General features: G+C 43.5%; 1 protein-coding gene across 6 annotated transcripts in view; it reads left to right on the top strand.

Annotated features, from left to right (window-relative positions):
• Positions 1–14362, top strand: part of DHFR (dihydrofolate reductase) — a 27638-nt gene extending 13276 nt beyond the window's left edge. The window contains exons 3-4 of one of the 6 annotated variants that reach the window (XM_055142914.1): positions 1158–1273; positions 13358–14362. In XM_055142914.1, coding sequence (XP_054998889.1) covers positions 1158–1273; positions 13358–13748 — 507 coding nt within the window. In that variant the 3' untranslated portion in view covers positions 13749–14362. Of the gene's footprint in view, positions 1–1157; positions 1274–1614; positions 1911–4076; positions 6866–8212; positions 8419–13357 lie in introns of those variants that run through there. The other 5 variants (XM_055142881.1, XM_004613155.2, XM_055142908.1 and 2 more) reach the window with 5 other exon arrangements.

Raw genomic sequence — 14362 nt, 5'->3', positions numbered from 1 at the left:
TATTCAAATGAATCCTAACAAATACAGAAATTACTTTTATTAGTACCTTAAGAAATACATTCCTATCTACAGTACTATAGACTGTAGTTAGAAAAGTCACTAAAAATATAAGACCAAATATAGTCATTAGCCACAAAAGGCAGAATACTTTACCTGCTACCATTGTAATTATGTCCTGAGAAATGGAAGTATTATTAAATTTTACATAAATGTATCAAGTATGCTCTTGGGAATCTTCTGTAGTCCAAATCTTATAAAATTATGTTTTCTTACCCACATATATGGAGCAATAGCCCAGCGGGTAGGGCGTTTGCCTCGCACATCGCCAACCTGGGTTTGATTCCTCTGCCCCTCTCAGAGAGCCTGGCAAGCTGCCCGTGGCGTATTCGATATGCCAAAAACAGTAACAACAAGTCTCACAATGGAGACGTTACTGCGTTACTGGTGCCCGCTCGAGCAAATCGATGAGCAACGGGATGACAGTGATAGTGATAGTGATTAGATAGATAGATAGATAGATAGATAGATAGATAGATAGATAGATAGATAGATAGATAGATTTTTTTTTCTTTTTGGGTCACACCTGGTGATGCACAGGGGTTACTTCTGGCTCCACACTCAGGAATTACTCCTGGCTGTGCTCAGGAGACCATATGGGATGCTGGGAATCGAACCCGGGTCGGCCGTGTGCAAGGCAAATGCCCTACCCGCTGTGCTATCGCTCCAGCCCCTAGTGATAATATATATTAATAAATATATATACATACACACACACACTCACACACACACATACACACACAGTCTTTCCTGTGGAGGGTAAATAGATGATTTGGGGTTCCTAATAACCAGAGCAAAAAGACAAAAATGAAAAAAAGAGTTTATGTATTCAAGCTAGAGGCCAGACTTTATATTTAAACTCCTTTTTAGAATTATTGTTACTGATTGGTGCCATTCTTAAGCAAGGCCTGCTCTGCAGGGTCTTAGACTAAAGAACAGAATATTTCAGCAGCAATCTTTGGTTCTGTAACGAGTTCCTTGGCATGTCTTTAATACTTAGGAAGTATTTGATAATTGAAACAAATAAAAAATAACAGGATTTCTGTGTCTTTCAATACAGCTCAATAAGGTAACTGATGCATTTTTGTTTTATTTCAAAGGAAGTTATGAACAAGCCGGGCCATTTGAGACTGTTTGTGACAAGAATCATGCAGGAATTTGAATGTGACACATTTTTTCCAGAAATTGATTTGGAGAAATATAAACTTCTTACTGAGTAAGTATAATTTATCATTTGGCATGAAGCATTTTGAGATCTTCTGCTTAAGCATTGTAGTAAAAAAGGCCAGCCTGGGTTTGATCCCCGGCACCTCATATGGTCCCCCCAACCCCCACTCAGGATTCCTGAGCACAGGGTCAGGAGTAAGCCCTAAACAACACCAGGTGTGGTAAAGAAAAACAAAAATAAAACAGGATAAAAATGGAAAAGTAAAAGAAATAATTATGGCATAAATTCAGTGTAGTATGTTTTATAGACAGATGCATTGGGAACTTTTGGAAATCTGCATTGAGCAGACATGGGGATGCACGGGTTTTAATGATTTCACTAAAATTCAGAGCTCAGTCATCACATCAGTCTGCAGTCTGTATCAGATGCTGCTGTGGACACTATGGAAACCGTTTACAAAGACGGATGCTGTTTCCGATGGTCTCTGCTATCTTCTGCTACATTCTTTGTAGTAGAAACTTCACCACACTGTTGTGATTATAACGGTGAGTCTGTCAGGATTTGAAAACCTATTATATTTTCATCTAAAGGCTCTTTTCAAGACTGGGATATAGCTCTAAGAGCTGGAGCACATGCCTTGCCTGCTCAAGGCCCCAAGTTGAGCATTGAATACCCGCACAGCCCCACCCAGCAGCCGCACTTGTGGCCCGGGTGGCCCCTAGCACCGAACTAGCCAAGTCATACTGACAGTGCCAACCCCCAGCACTGCTCGGAAGCCTCACCGACGAAGGAATAGGACTTTTCAGCTGTTCATTCTAGAGCAAAAGTACAAAATTAATTACATCAGCACTTTTACATTAACTTTTAACACATTCTTTAAAATATTCTGTTTTAGTCTAGACATTATTCTAAGAGTGTGACTTTGTTTTTGCAAATAACTTCCTCAGGCTAAACATACAGAGCCTATTTTGAATAAATGGACAGCCAAGCTTTGAAAAATAATCTATTACTGTATGATAATAGTCTTGAATCAAATTAAATATGTGCCTTTTTGGGCTCTTAAAACTTGCTTCTAGGGACCAGAGTCATAGTATAGTGGGTAGGCCATTTGCCTTGAACACAGCTGACCCAGGTTCAATCCCCGGCACCCCATATGTTCCCCTGCGCACAGCCAGATGTGGCCCAAAAACGCTAGTTAATGCTTATTAACAACTAGTATGTGTATTGCATGATTGGGGGGGGTGGATATGTGGGCCACACCTCGCAGTGTTTAGGGCCTTGTCCGGGCTTGTTCAAGAGTGACTCCTGGTAATAATTGAGGGACCATGTATGGTGGTGGTATTAAGCCAACATTGGCTGCATCCAGAGTATGCTTCTTTCCTGCTTTTGTTAGGGCAGGGCTAACAAACAACGGAGTCGCTCAGAGACAGAGGCCACACAGAGATGCAGAATTTATTCTCATTCACCCAAGCAATAGCGCTGCAGGTTCACAAGTCCAAGAATCTTGGAACCCCGAGCATTGGCAAGGCTTTTTTTTAGGCTATACAGCAGGATACAGTATATCAAGTCAAAGTGGGACACATCTTGTCCTTCCACATGCCAGCTGTATTTCAGTCTTATCTCAGCCCCAGCAGCTGCAGAGGTACATTCCCACATTCCAACTCTTAGCTCTCTCTAGCTCTCTCTTTTTTTTTTATCAGCGTGATATACAGGTACAGAGTTTTTATGATTGGGTTTCATTCATACAATGATCAGACACCCATCCATCCCTCCACCAGTGTACATTTTCCGCCACCAATATCCTCAGTTTCCCTCCCGTCACCCCCACCCCACCCCACCCCATCCCCTGTCTCTGGCTACACTTTTCCTTTTTACTCTCTACTTCAGGGCATTATGGTTTGCAATACAGATACTGAATGAGAAAAAATTATTTAGCCAATACCTGTCAGATAAGGGGTTAATATTCAGGATATACAAGACACTGGTAAAACTTTACAAGAAAAAAATCTCCAACCCCATCAGAAAATGGGGAGAAGAAAAGTCTTATCTCTCTTACACGGAGCAGAGAAACTCCTACACTTGCATTTTTCCACCAGACCTCTCATCTTAGCATTACCGTCAAAGAAACATTTGTTCTGATGAGACAGTGACCTTGGGTGCTATCTTGAGCCTAAGGGGAGGCTGGAGGATCTATTTAATCTTAAAATGGCAGCACTTTTGTCTCAATTCAAAATGGCTTCACCACTTCATACAAGGCAGGCAAGCGCCCTGTCCTATGCAATCACTCCAGCCCCTGACACTGCAACGATTTTTATGATAAAACTTGTATTTCTGGAGATAAATGTACTTGGTATTCATATGTAGTCTCCTGTTTAGTAATACTTAGTTGACAGTTTGTTCATCTTTATTCATAAAGGATATTGCATGCCATTTTCTTTCCTTTTCTTATTTTAATGCCTTCACGTGGTTTGGATATAGGGATAATACCAGTCTCACAGATGACTTGGCAAATAAATGCTCTCTTACATGTATTTTTTGGAAAAGTTTGTACAGAATTGGTATTATTTCTTAAATGTCTTAGAAAATCTTAATGGTGAATAGATGGAAATAGGAACTTTGTGGAAAGGCTGAGTGCAGGAATACTGCTCTGAAATGGACATTATGAAATGAAAAGCCCTTCTTTCCCTGGCAGCCTTTGGTGGCTCTATACCTCTGGACACTGCAGCGACACAGCAGACTTTAACCTGGGCAGGTGGATCCCACCAGAGCAGCCTATAGTAGTTTGTCTTTGAGAAGTAGACAAGAGAGGAAAGTTCCACTGCTTCTCTCCTGCTTCTCTCTTTCTCTTCAGCCTCCCCTCCCCTCCGTCTCTGTTCATCTAGGAACTTGGCATTGCGCCACACTGTCCAGTAAGGCACCCAGCGCCTCCCTTGGTCTGGCATCTTTCCATGCAGCTCCCACTTGGTTCAGATTGGTATGGTCCCTCTCCGTGCCCCTCAGTCATCACATCAGTTTCCACTGAAATACAGTACCTCTCATTCATGCACGTTTCCTGGTCCTGGAAAACACCGGGTAGGTGAAAGATGAACGGAGGACAGTCATGAAGAGAGGAAAGGTGACCTGTAGATGAAGTCACAGCTGGCAGAAGCTTCCAAACAGAAATCAATACGGACACGGTCAGATGGTTTCGCTCTGCTCCTGCCTCTTCTCGCCCAGAGCTGGTCTCTCTCCAGTCCTCCTTGGCACAGCAACCACTCCAGTCAGCCTGCACCCATCATCCCTGAGGAAAGCTCACTCTCAGACTGTTTCATGGTGGAAATCCAGCCAAATCAGCAGGTCCAGCATTTAACAGCAGGAGATTTCTGCTTAATGAGCCCCATATAGGCTTTTCTAATCAACCTTCCATGTGGCCATGGTGTCAGAGGACAAAGACCCCCACAAGTGGTTGTGTAGGGAGTTGGCTCAGGGCTGGGCCTGATGCCCTCCATCGGTAGGCAGCTTGAAGTGAATCTGCTGGGTGCCACCTGAGTGTCCAGCACAAGCCTGGACCGTAACTGTCCTCCTTACCTAGGCGTCTTTCTCCTCCTGGAGCCCCTGCTGCTTTATAGAGTCTTCATTTGAGCTTAGTTGTCATTTGTTTCCTACAGATAACTATTTTAAGAACTCTGTTTACCTCTCCCTTAGATACATTGCTGCTGCTTCTGAAATATAAATTATTCACGTAATAACACCTTTTTTTCCTTTCCTTACACATTATGCGACTATTACCTTCATGTTTCTAATTATATTTTCTAATCAAGATAATATCATCTATAATTAGCCAGCAAAGGGTTAACACCTAATCATTTTCTTTTTAAAATAAGGCCTACACACAGCAAGTAATGTTAAACCCAGCTCTGTGGGCCTGCTGGCATCCTGCTTGGGCTAGGCGGAGCTCAGGGGCCAGAACTGGCGGTACTTGGGGGCACAGGCATGGCCAAAATTGAACTCGGGGCCTTTGTGCATGCCAGCATGAGCTCCATCATTTGAGCTGTCTCCCTAGCCCGTAACTATTATTTTGGAGAAGAGGGGTTGGAAAAGCAAGTGCAAGTCAAGGGGTGCTCAGGAGGTCAGGGCAGGGAGCCCCAACATTGATTTTCAGCCAGCCAGGTCCACAGTTCCAAAGAAGAGCCCGAGAATGCCAGGCTGACCATGCCCTTCGGTGTGAGGGACAGCAGGGCCACAGTGTGGCACAGAGGGTCTCTAGAACTTACACATCTTGCATGACTGAAACTTTATACTCTTGAGTAAGAATATTAGGGTTTTTGTGTATCCTTTTCCCCCCTCCCACCTGACACCCAGTCTCTGGCTGTTCCCAGCAGTTTGACTCTTAGACACTCCCAGAAATAGAATCCTGAGGTACACAGCTGCCCATGACTGGCTTTGCTTAGAGTGAGCCCCTTTCTGTTTGTCTTGTTGCATATGGCAGAATGTTGTTTTCTTTAAGGCAGAATAATACTCCATTTATAGTACACATCACATTTTGTTCCTCTCGTCATCTCAGGTTGCTTCTACTTCTTGGCTTGTGTCAATAGTGCTGCAGTAAACACAGCATGTGTCTCTTAAGTTTAAAAAAGGGGTGGGAGGCAGAGAGATGCTACAGGGAGCTGGGAGTAAGACATAACTGACCCAGGGGCTGGAGCGATAGCACAGTGGGTAGGGCGTTTGCCTTGCACACGGCCGACCCGGGTTCGATCCCCGGCATCCCATATGGTCCCCCAAGCACTGCCAGGAGTAATTCCTGAGTACAAAGCCAGGAGTAACCCCTGAGCATCGCTGGGTGTGACCCAAAAAGCAAAAAAAAAAAGACATAACTGACCCAGGTTCCATCCCCAGCACTGGATTTGGTCCCCTGAGCATTGCCAGAAGTGATCCCTGAGCCCAGAACTAGGAGTAAGCTCTGAGCACAGCCAGTTGTGGCCCACATCTATTCCCTGCCTTTCCCCACCCCTCACCCTCCACCCCTCTGCCCCCCACCTCCCTCAAAAAATGAATGCAAGTCACATCCAAAAGAACAAAAGCAACCGCTGTTGGAGAGGATGTGGGGAGAAAGGGACCCTTCTTCACTGCTGGTGGGAATGCCGGCTAGTTCAGCCCTTCTGGAAAACAATTTGGACGACTCTCAAAAAATTAGATATTGAATTCCCATTTGACCCAGCAATACCACTGCTGGGAATATATCCCAGAGAGGCAAAAAAGTACAATCGAAACAACATCTGCACATGTATGTTCATCGCAGCACTGTTTACAATAGCCAGAATCTGGAAAAAACCCGAATGCCCCAGAACGGATGACTGGTTGAGGAAACTTTGGTACATCTATACAATGGAATACTATGCAGCTGTTAGAAAAAAGGAGGTCAAGAATTTTGTAGTTAAGTGGATGGGCATGAAAAGTTTCATGCTGAGTGAAATGAGTCAGAAAGAGAGAGACAGACATAGAAAGATTGCACTCATCTATGGTATATAGAATAACAGAGTGGTAGACTAACACCCAAGAACTGTAGAAATAAGTACCAGGAGGTTGACTCCATGGCTTCGAGGCTGGCCTCACGTTCCGGGGAAAGGTCAACTCAGAGAAGCGATCACCAACTACATTGCAGTCGAAGGCCATGTGGGGGAAGGGAGTTGCGGGCTGAATGAGGGCTAGAGACTGAGCACAGCGGCCACTCAACACCTTTGTTGCAAACCACAACAGCTAATTAGAGAGAGAAAGCAGAAGGGAATGCCTTGCCACAGTGGCAGGGTGGGGTGGGGGGGAGATGGGATTGGGGAGGGTGGGAGGGACACTGGGTTTACGGGTGGTGGAGAATGGGCACTGGTGAAGGGATGGGTTCCCAAACTTTGTATGAGGGAAGTGTGAGCACAGAAGTGTATAAATCTGTAACTGTACCCTCACGGTGATTCTCTAATTAAAAATAAATAAATTAAAAAAAAAAAAAATGAATGCAAGTATTTGTGAAGAAACTAGAACTCATGTCCACTGTTGGTGGGAACATAAATGTTTGTTGAAGCTGCTCTGGAAAACAATAAAACAGTATGATGATTCCTAAAAGGAAATTTCAAACAGAATTACCATATGATCCAGCTACCACAGTTCTTGAGATATATATATATATATATATACATATACATATATATATACACACATATATGTATACATATACATATATATACACATATATTCAGAGGAGGGTCTGGTTTTGAAGCCAGAGGATAAACACGCTTACTTGAGAGTTGGGGATTAGAAAAGATCAAATAAACAGTGATTCTAGGAAAGAAATTGCAATAAGCCACATGTAGAGAAAATTGAAACAGTGTCTATTGGTTAACTAGAAACCTAGAATTGTCCTGCATAGCACATAACTGCAGTTCTACTCTGAAGAGCTGAAGAGTGTTTTGATTTTCTCAGCCAGGTAATTCACTACCAAGTGTAAGACTTGCAAAAAGTTCTTAACAAGATGATAGGGTAGAGAAATAAAAGAGAAACTGTTCATTGATTCTTGGGGAAGAACTAACAAGGGTCAGAAGGAAAGAGGAAAGTTTACCCGATTTGTTATATCTACCTTTCTGTGCCATTGAAATGTTTTACCATTGTTTGTTTATAATATTTACTCAATGGTGAATTATGATTTGGAAGGAAAAAGTGAAGGAAAAATTTGTATTTACTGGGACTGGAGCGATAGCATAGCGGGTAGGGCATTTGCCTGGCACGCAGCCAACCCGGGTTTGAATCCCAGCATCCCATGTGGTCCTCTGAGCACCGCCAGGAGTAATTCCTGAGTGCAAAGCCAGGAGTAACCCCTGTGCATGACCGGGTGTGACCCAAAAAGTGCAAAAAAAAATAAAATTCTATTTACTTTATGCATTGTTTGTGGGTTTCACTGGAAGCCGTGGAAGTGATCTTTTTAACTAACATATTATTTAATTTTATACTTTTCTTTTACAGCTACCCAGGGGTTGTTTCTGATGTCCAGGAAGAGAAAGGCATTAAGTACAAATTTGAAGTATATGAAAAGAAAGATTAATATTTAGGTGTTTTCTAATTGGTGTCACGTTACCATCCCTCTAAAAAGCATGTGCATTCTAATAGTTTAATATTTTTTAAACCATTTGTTCACTTGAGACCTGTAAATAAATGTTTTCAGAGAGTGATTTTTGTTTGTTCTCCATTATCTTTTTTTTAAGATAGTAAAAATGGCCCATTTTAATTCCAGAGCTAAATAGCCTTTATACAAAATCTTGAGGGGGTTTGAGGTACAGAACTGCACGTAAGTGTGATTGATTATATACAGAAGTAAAGTGTTTTGATGGAGGCAATTCTCTTGGGGGGATTAACTCAAGGAGACACTGTCTCCCAGGGGCTTCTATAGTGCTTTTCTCTTTCCCTGGCTGCTAGTATATATTAGATAATTAAGTTTACTTCTTATTAATAGTTGCAGTTATTTGGATAAGCATAGTAAGAGATACAGATTCCAAAACTTAGTTCTCTGGGCTCCAAGAGCAAGCAAGGGTTTTACTATAAATCCCAGACTAAGTCCTCAGGCCAGTTTTCCTACCCCTTGGGTTCCTGTCTTCATTAATACTTTATACTTTCCAGACTGTCCCATTTTGATGCAAGGGTAGCTTTGCACTTACTTACCCTGGGTTCATCCAAGTTTTCCAACAGGATCTCCATTACTCTTAACCAGACCATATCAGCTATTACATGTGAAACCTTTCTTTCTTCCTTTCTTCCTTTCTTCCTTCTTTTCCTTCTTCTTCCTTCCTTTTTCTTTCTTTCTTTCTTTCTGTTTCCCTCCTGCCATTCCCCCCTCCTCACCTGTCCCCTCCCCACCCCCTCTCTCCTGGGCATTATGGTTTGCAGTACAGATACTGAAAGGTTATTGTGTATATCCCTTTGCCTACTTTCCTTGTGAAACATCTCTTGCTGTAACTTTCTGGATGTCTACAATGGAGCACAATCAAGTCCCTAGCATCTGGCTGGAATAGCCTATCCCCCAAGGCAACCCCTTGTGGAAGAATTTGCTGATAATGAGTTGAGCCAGGACCTATAAAGATAGGAGCTAAGCAGATAAGATAAACAGTCAAAAGTGGATCCTGAATGGAGGAGCTAGGATTTAGATATTAAAAGAAAATTAGACAAAAGTATATCATCACATTTCTGAGAAAAGTTCTACTCTAGGCATCAGTGGCAATTTTAGTAGAGAAGGTGAAGAAGCAGGTAGGAGACTACCTTTTGATTATTGAAAGGGATCTGAGGCTTTTAAAAATTGTTACATCTCTTCAGTGAGATTCCATCCAAAGTTACAAGGAATAAGACTAAGATAGGGAGCAGAGAGACAGAACAGCAGGTAAAAGTACTTGCCTTGCACATGGCCAACCTATGGACCCCGTATGGTCCTCTAGCACCACCAGGAGTGAGCGCTGAGCACATATATGTGTGACCTGGTAACAAGGAATAAGGTCATCTTTTAAAAAAAAATTATAATAAGTAGCACAATGACTAAGATAAGATAAAAAAGACAAGAAGAGGGATGGGGTAGATAGTTCAGAGTTCAGGGACACATGTCTTGAGTTCTACCGCAGATATCACATAGGCAGCCCCTCCTAGCCCTAGCACCTCTGTCTGTGAACTGGCGGCCTTAGTACTGCTAGGCTGCAGCACTCCAGCACTGCTTATGGTTGACTGAGTATCACCACACATGGACCCAGGCCCCTGAGTACTAGATTGGAAGACACCCCACCCAATTCAGAGAGGAAATGAATTAATAGGTTACTAAAAATCCAATGTTAGTAAGTTAGAAACTTAATAATGTAACAAACCTTTAAACTTCTGAATTGAATAGAATTTCAAAAATTATTGTTTAAAGTGGGAGAGATGGCACAAGGGTTAAGGTGCCTGCCTTCCATGTGGCCAGTCCCTGCCTCACCTGGGCTCCCAAGCACAGATCTCGGAGTAGCCCTGAGCACTGCTGGACATAGTCCAGAATAATTTTTTAAAAAGAAAAGGAAAGAAAATCATGTTCAGAGGCCAGAGTGATAGTACGCTGTGTAGGGTGCTTGGCTTGCACATGGCTGACCTGGGCTCAATCCCTGGCATCCTCTAGGGTCCCCTGAGCCCCACCAGGAGTTATTTCCTGAGTTCAGAGCCAGCAGTAATCCCTGAGCACTGTCGTGTATAGCCCAAAAAGGAAAGAGTAGAGATTGATATTATTAGATATCTAAAGAAATTGTATTTTTGGCCCTGTAAAATTGGTATCACCTATTATAAGTTGGGAATTCATAATATTCTAGATATAAACCCAGAATTTAAAATCCCTCCTGAGCAAAAAGACAAACTCAAGAATCTTTGTTGCAAGAAATGCCTCCTTACCCCATACCAGGCTGACTTCATCTGGGGCACCTCAGATGGGGGCAGGTGAGGCCACCACCTGCCCCAGTATAGCCCCAGCAAACGAAAACCTCCAGAACCCAATCACTGTCTTGCTCATGGCCAATCTTCACAGGCTTGGGATGAGACCCTCATACATAAGAATGAATTTGTGGGAGGAGGGGGAAAAAAATTTTTTTTTTTTAAAAAAAGAATGAATTTGCTGAAAAACCCAGGTATGTAGGATTTGTGACTAAAATCTCCAATCTTGCAGAGTCGGGAATGGGTGACCTTTCCCCATCTCCCTGTGCTTCCCAGTGCCTGGCACTTAGGCCCACAACTGTCTCCGGGCTGCATATAAGCTACATATTAACTCCAGGGCCGGAGCGTACAGTGGGTAGTGCATTTGTCTTGCATGTGGCCGACCTGAGTTCTAATCCCTGGAATTCCATATGGTCCCCCAAGAACCCCCGGAGTAATTCGTAAGTGCAGAGCCCGGAGTAACCCCTGAGCATTGCTGGGTGTTACCCAAAAAAGCAAAAAGAAAAATTACCCCCAACTCTACCACTCTAGAGAAAATTTTAGAATGCCTGGAGCAACATCTCATACTCTGTGCCACTAATGTACCAAGAGTATCACATCACATTTGGTGGGATGTATAGTAGAAGGCAACTGTATCAGTACAAAATGCTCAACCTATAACAGTATGTGAAGTAATCTCTTACACAGGGGCTTAACAGCTTCAAGGTGAGATAAAACAATTTTCACACACTTTCCTGTAAGGAGACCTTTTTGGATCATTTTTAGTGGATTAGTTATAACAAGCAATACAAAATAAATTATTTAGTATCTGCCTTTGGGGCAGGCTTCGCTGGTAGTGGGAAAATTTGAAATAATGGTGGTGGGAAGATACAATGGTGATGGGATTGGTATTGGAATATTAAATGTAATAAATTATTGTGAACAACTGTATAATTTTTTTTTTAAATAATCTGTTTCGATAGCCAGAATCTGGAAAAAACCCGAGTGCCCTAGAACAAATGACTGGTTGAAGAAACTTTGGTACATCTATACAGTGGAATACTATGCAGCTGTTAGAAAAAAATGAGATCATGAACTTTGCATATAAGTGGATCAGCATGGAAAGTATCATGCTAAGTGAAATGAGTCAGAAAGAGACAGACATAGAAAGATTGCACTCATCTGTGGAATATAGAATAACAGAGTAGGAAACTAACACCCAAGAATAGTAGAAATAAGCACCAGGAGGTTGACTCCATGGCTTGGAAGCTGGCCTCACATTCTGGGGAGAGGGCAGCGCAGATAGAGAAGGGAACACCAAGTAAAACGTGGTTGGAGGCCACGTGGGGGAAGGGTGATGCGTGCTGAATGTAGACTAGAGACTGAACACAGTGGCCACTCAACACCCGTATTGCAAACCACAACACCTAATTAGAGAGAGAAAACAAAAGGGAATACCCTGCCACAGTGGCAGAGTGGGATGGGGGGAGATGGGATTGGGGGGTGGAAGGGATGCTGGGTGTATTGGTGGTGGAGAATGGCACTGGTGAAGGGATGGGTTCTCAAACATTGTAGGAGGGAAACATGAGCATGAAAATGTATAAATCTGTAACTGTACCCTCACGGTGATTCACTAATTTAAAAATAAATAAATTTTAAAAATTAATCTGTTTCAGCTTTTTTTTGGGGGGGAGGGTCACACCTGGCACTGCACAGGGGTCACTCCTGGCTCTGCACTCAGGAATTACCCCTGGCTGTGCTCAGGGGACCATATAGGATGCTGGGAATCAAACTCAGGTCGGCCTCGTGCAAGGCAAACGACCTACCCGCTGTGCTATCGCTCCAGCCCCAAGTTGCAGCATTTTTTTTTTAACTTGAAAACCACTCACATGTCAATAAGTAATTATGCCATACATCTATTAAAAATTAACATCTTCAAAGCTGAGGGATGACTCAGCAGCTCAGGTGCTGCCATGTAGATAAAGTGCCATGAGTGCAGTGTCTGAGTCCTTGGCCAGCAATCACTAACCAAACGACACAAGCACTGCAACCAAGTGTGTGTGTAGCTCCAGGCATCACAACAATAGAGGAAAACAATTTAAATTTTATTTTATATTTTTTGAAGTATAACAGATTTTATCTGGAAGTTTTGAGGAAGGAGTAAGGGAGAGAATAATGCGCTCCAGAGAGAACACGGGTGAAGAGAGATCCTCTTAACATCCCAGTGTTAAAGTATGAAGCTATGACAGTGCACATCCCAAGAGGAGAGATGTGGGCAACACATGTGCTCAGGCAACACATGCACTTAGCAGCAGTAAGTGGGCATGGGCAGCGCATGGGCTTAGATAGCACATGCACCAGAAACTTAAAATTTTAAAATATAAGATGTTAGGGGTCGGAGTGATAGTACAGTGGGTAGGGCACATGCCCTGCAAGTGGCCAAACAGTTCAATCCCCATCATCCCAAATGGTCCCCTGAGCACCACCAGGAGTGATTTCTGAGTGCAAAGCCAGGGGTAACCCCAGATGTGGCCCAAAACAAGAATAAGAAGGAAAAGTTTATTTGAATCAAACTGATTTGTAGATTCTGCACAAAAGGCAGGCGATGTTCCCTACCTAAAAGAAGTTTGATTCTGTTCAGATACACTACTTTATAACATTTTTTTGTAAATGACGAATGAACCCCTTACGCTCTCCCAGCTCACCATCTCACCTTAGACAACACGCGGCTCAGCACGCCAGGCATGGAACTCTACTCATGATCCCTGATGGAACTCTACACGTGATTCCTGATGGACATCACTGGCTGGTTTTGCAAGATTCGGACAGAGTGGCGTCGGCAGGGCACAGAGAAACTGCAGCAGCGGCCACAGCATCACTGCCTGACCTGGCCAGGCCGAGTTGTAGCACCATTGGACATACAGCCAGGGCGGCAGTGCACGCAGTAGCTCATCCACTGTGTGGTGCTGTCAGTCAACCACCTGGGACCTGGTGTTCAACCTGGTACAGACCCTCCTCAATAGGGTCCTGCTATGCTAGCTGCTCAACAACTTCCGGGCGCACTCCATCAACCTCAAGGAGGTCAACCTGAGGCCGCAGATGTCCCAGGTGCTGCTCAGAGACGCAGGCAGGTGCGTGTTTGTCAGTGTGCAAATCGTTACAACATGCCAGTGGACCAAAAGCTTACATTTGGTAGAATGGGAACACCTGTAAAGTGTTTAGATTAGAGGCCACCCCAAAAGCCTCGATCCCTCTCGGAGAGCCTGGCAAGCTACCGAGAGTATCCCGCCCACATGGCAGAGCCTGGCAAGCTACCCGTGGCATACTCGATATGCCAAAAACAGTAACAGCGATGGTCCTCATTTCCCTGACCCTGAAAGAGCCCCCAACACACCATTGGGCTACACTAACACGCAACAGAGGCGAATGGAGACGTTGCTGGCGCCTGCTTGATCAAATCCATGAACAACAGGATGACAGTGATACAGTGATATATGTAAAAGCACACAAGGCTCAACCTCTAACAACATGTTAGTGATCTCATGGAAGGTCTTAATGGCCCCTGGGTGAAATACAACAATGTTCACCCTCTTTCCTCTCTACAGATCCTTTTTTTTTTGTAGCATTTTCAGCAGCTTTTCATAACAAATAATACAAAATATATTATTTCAGTTCTGCTTGGAGGCAGGGATTGGGGTTCAGGAT

The sequence above is a fragment of the Sorex araneus genome, chromosome 1, assembly GCF_027595985.1.
Source record: "Sorex araneus isolate mSorAra2 chromosome 1, mSorAra2.pri, whole genome shotgun sequence".
Classification (NCBI taxonomy): domain Eukaryota; kingdom Metazoa; phylum Chordata; class Mammalia; order Eulipotyphla; family Soricidae; genus Sorex; species Sorex araneus.
This window is presented reverse-complemented; position numbering and strand designations above follow the sequence as displayed.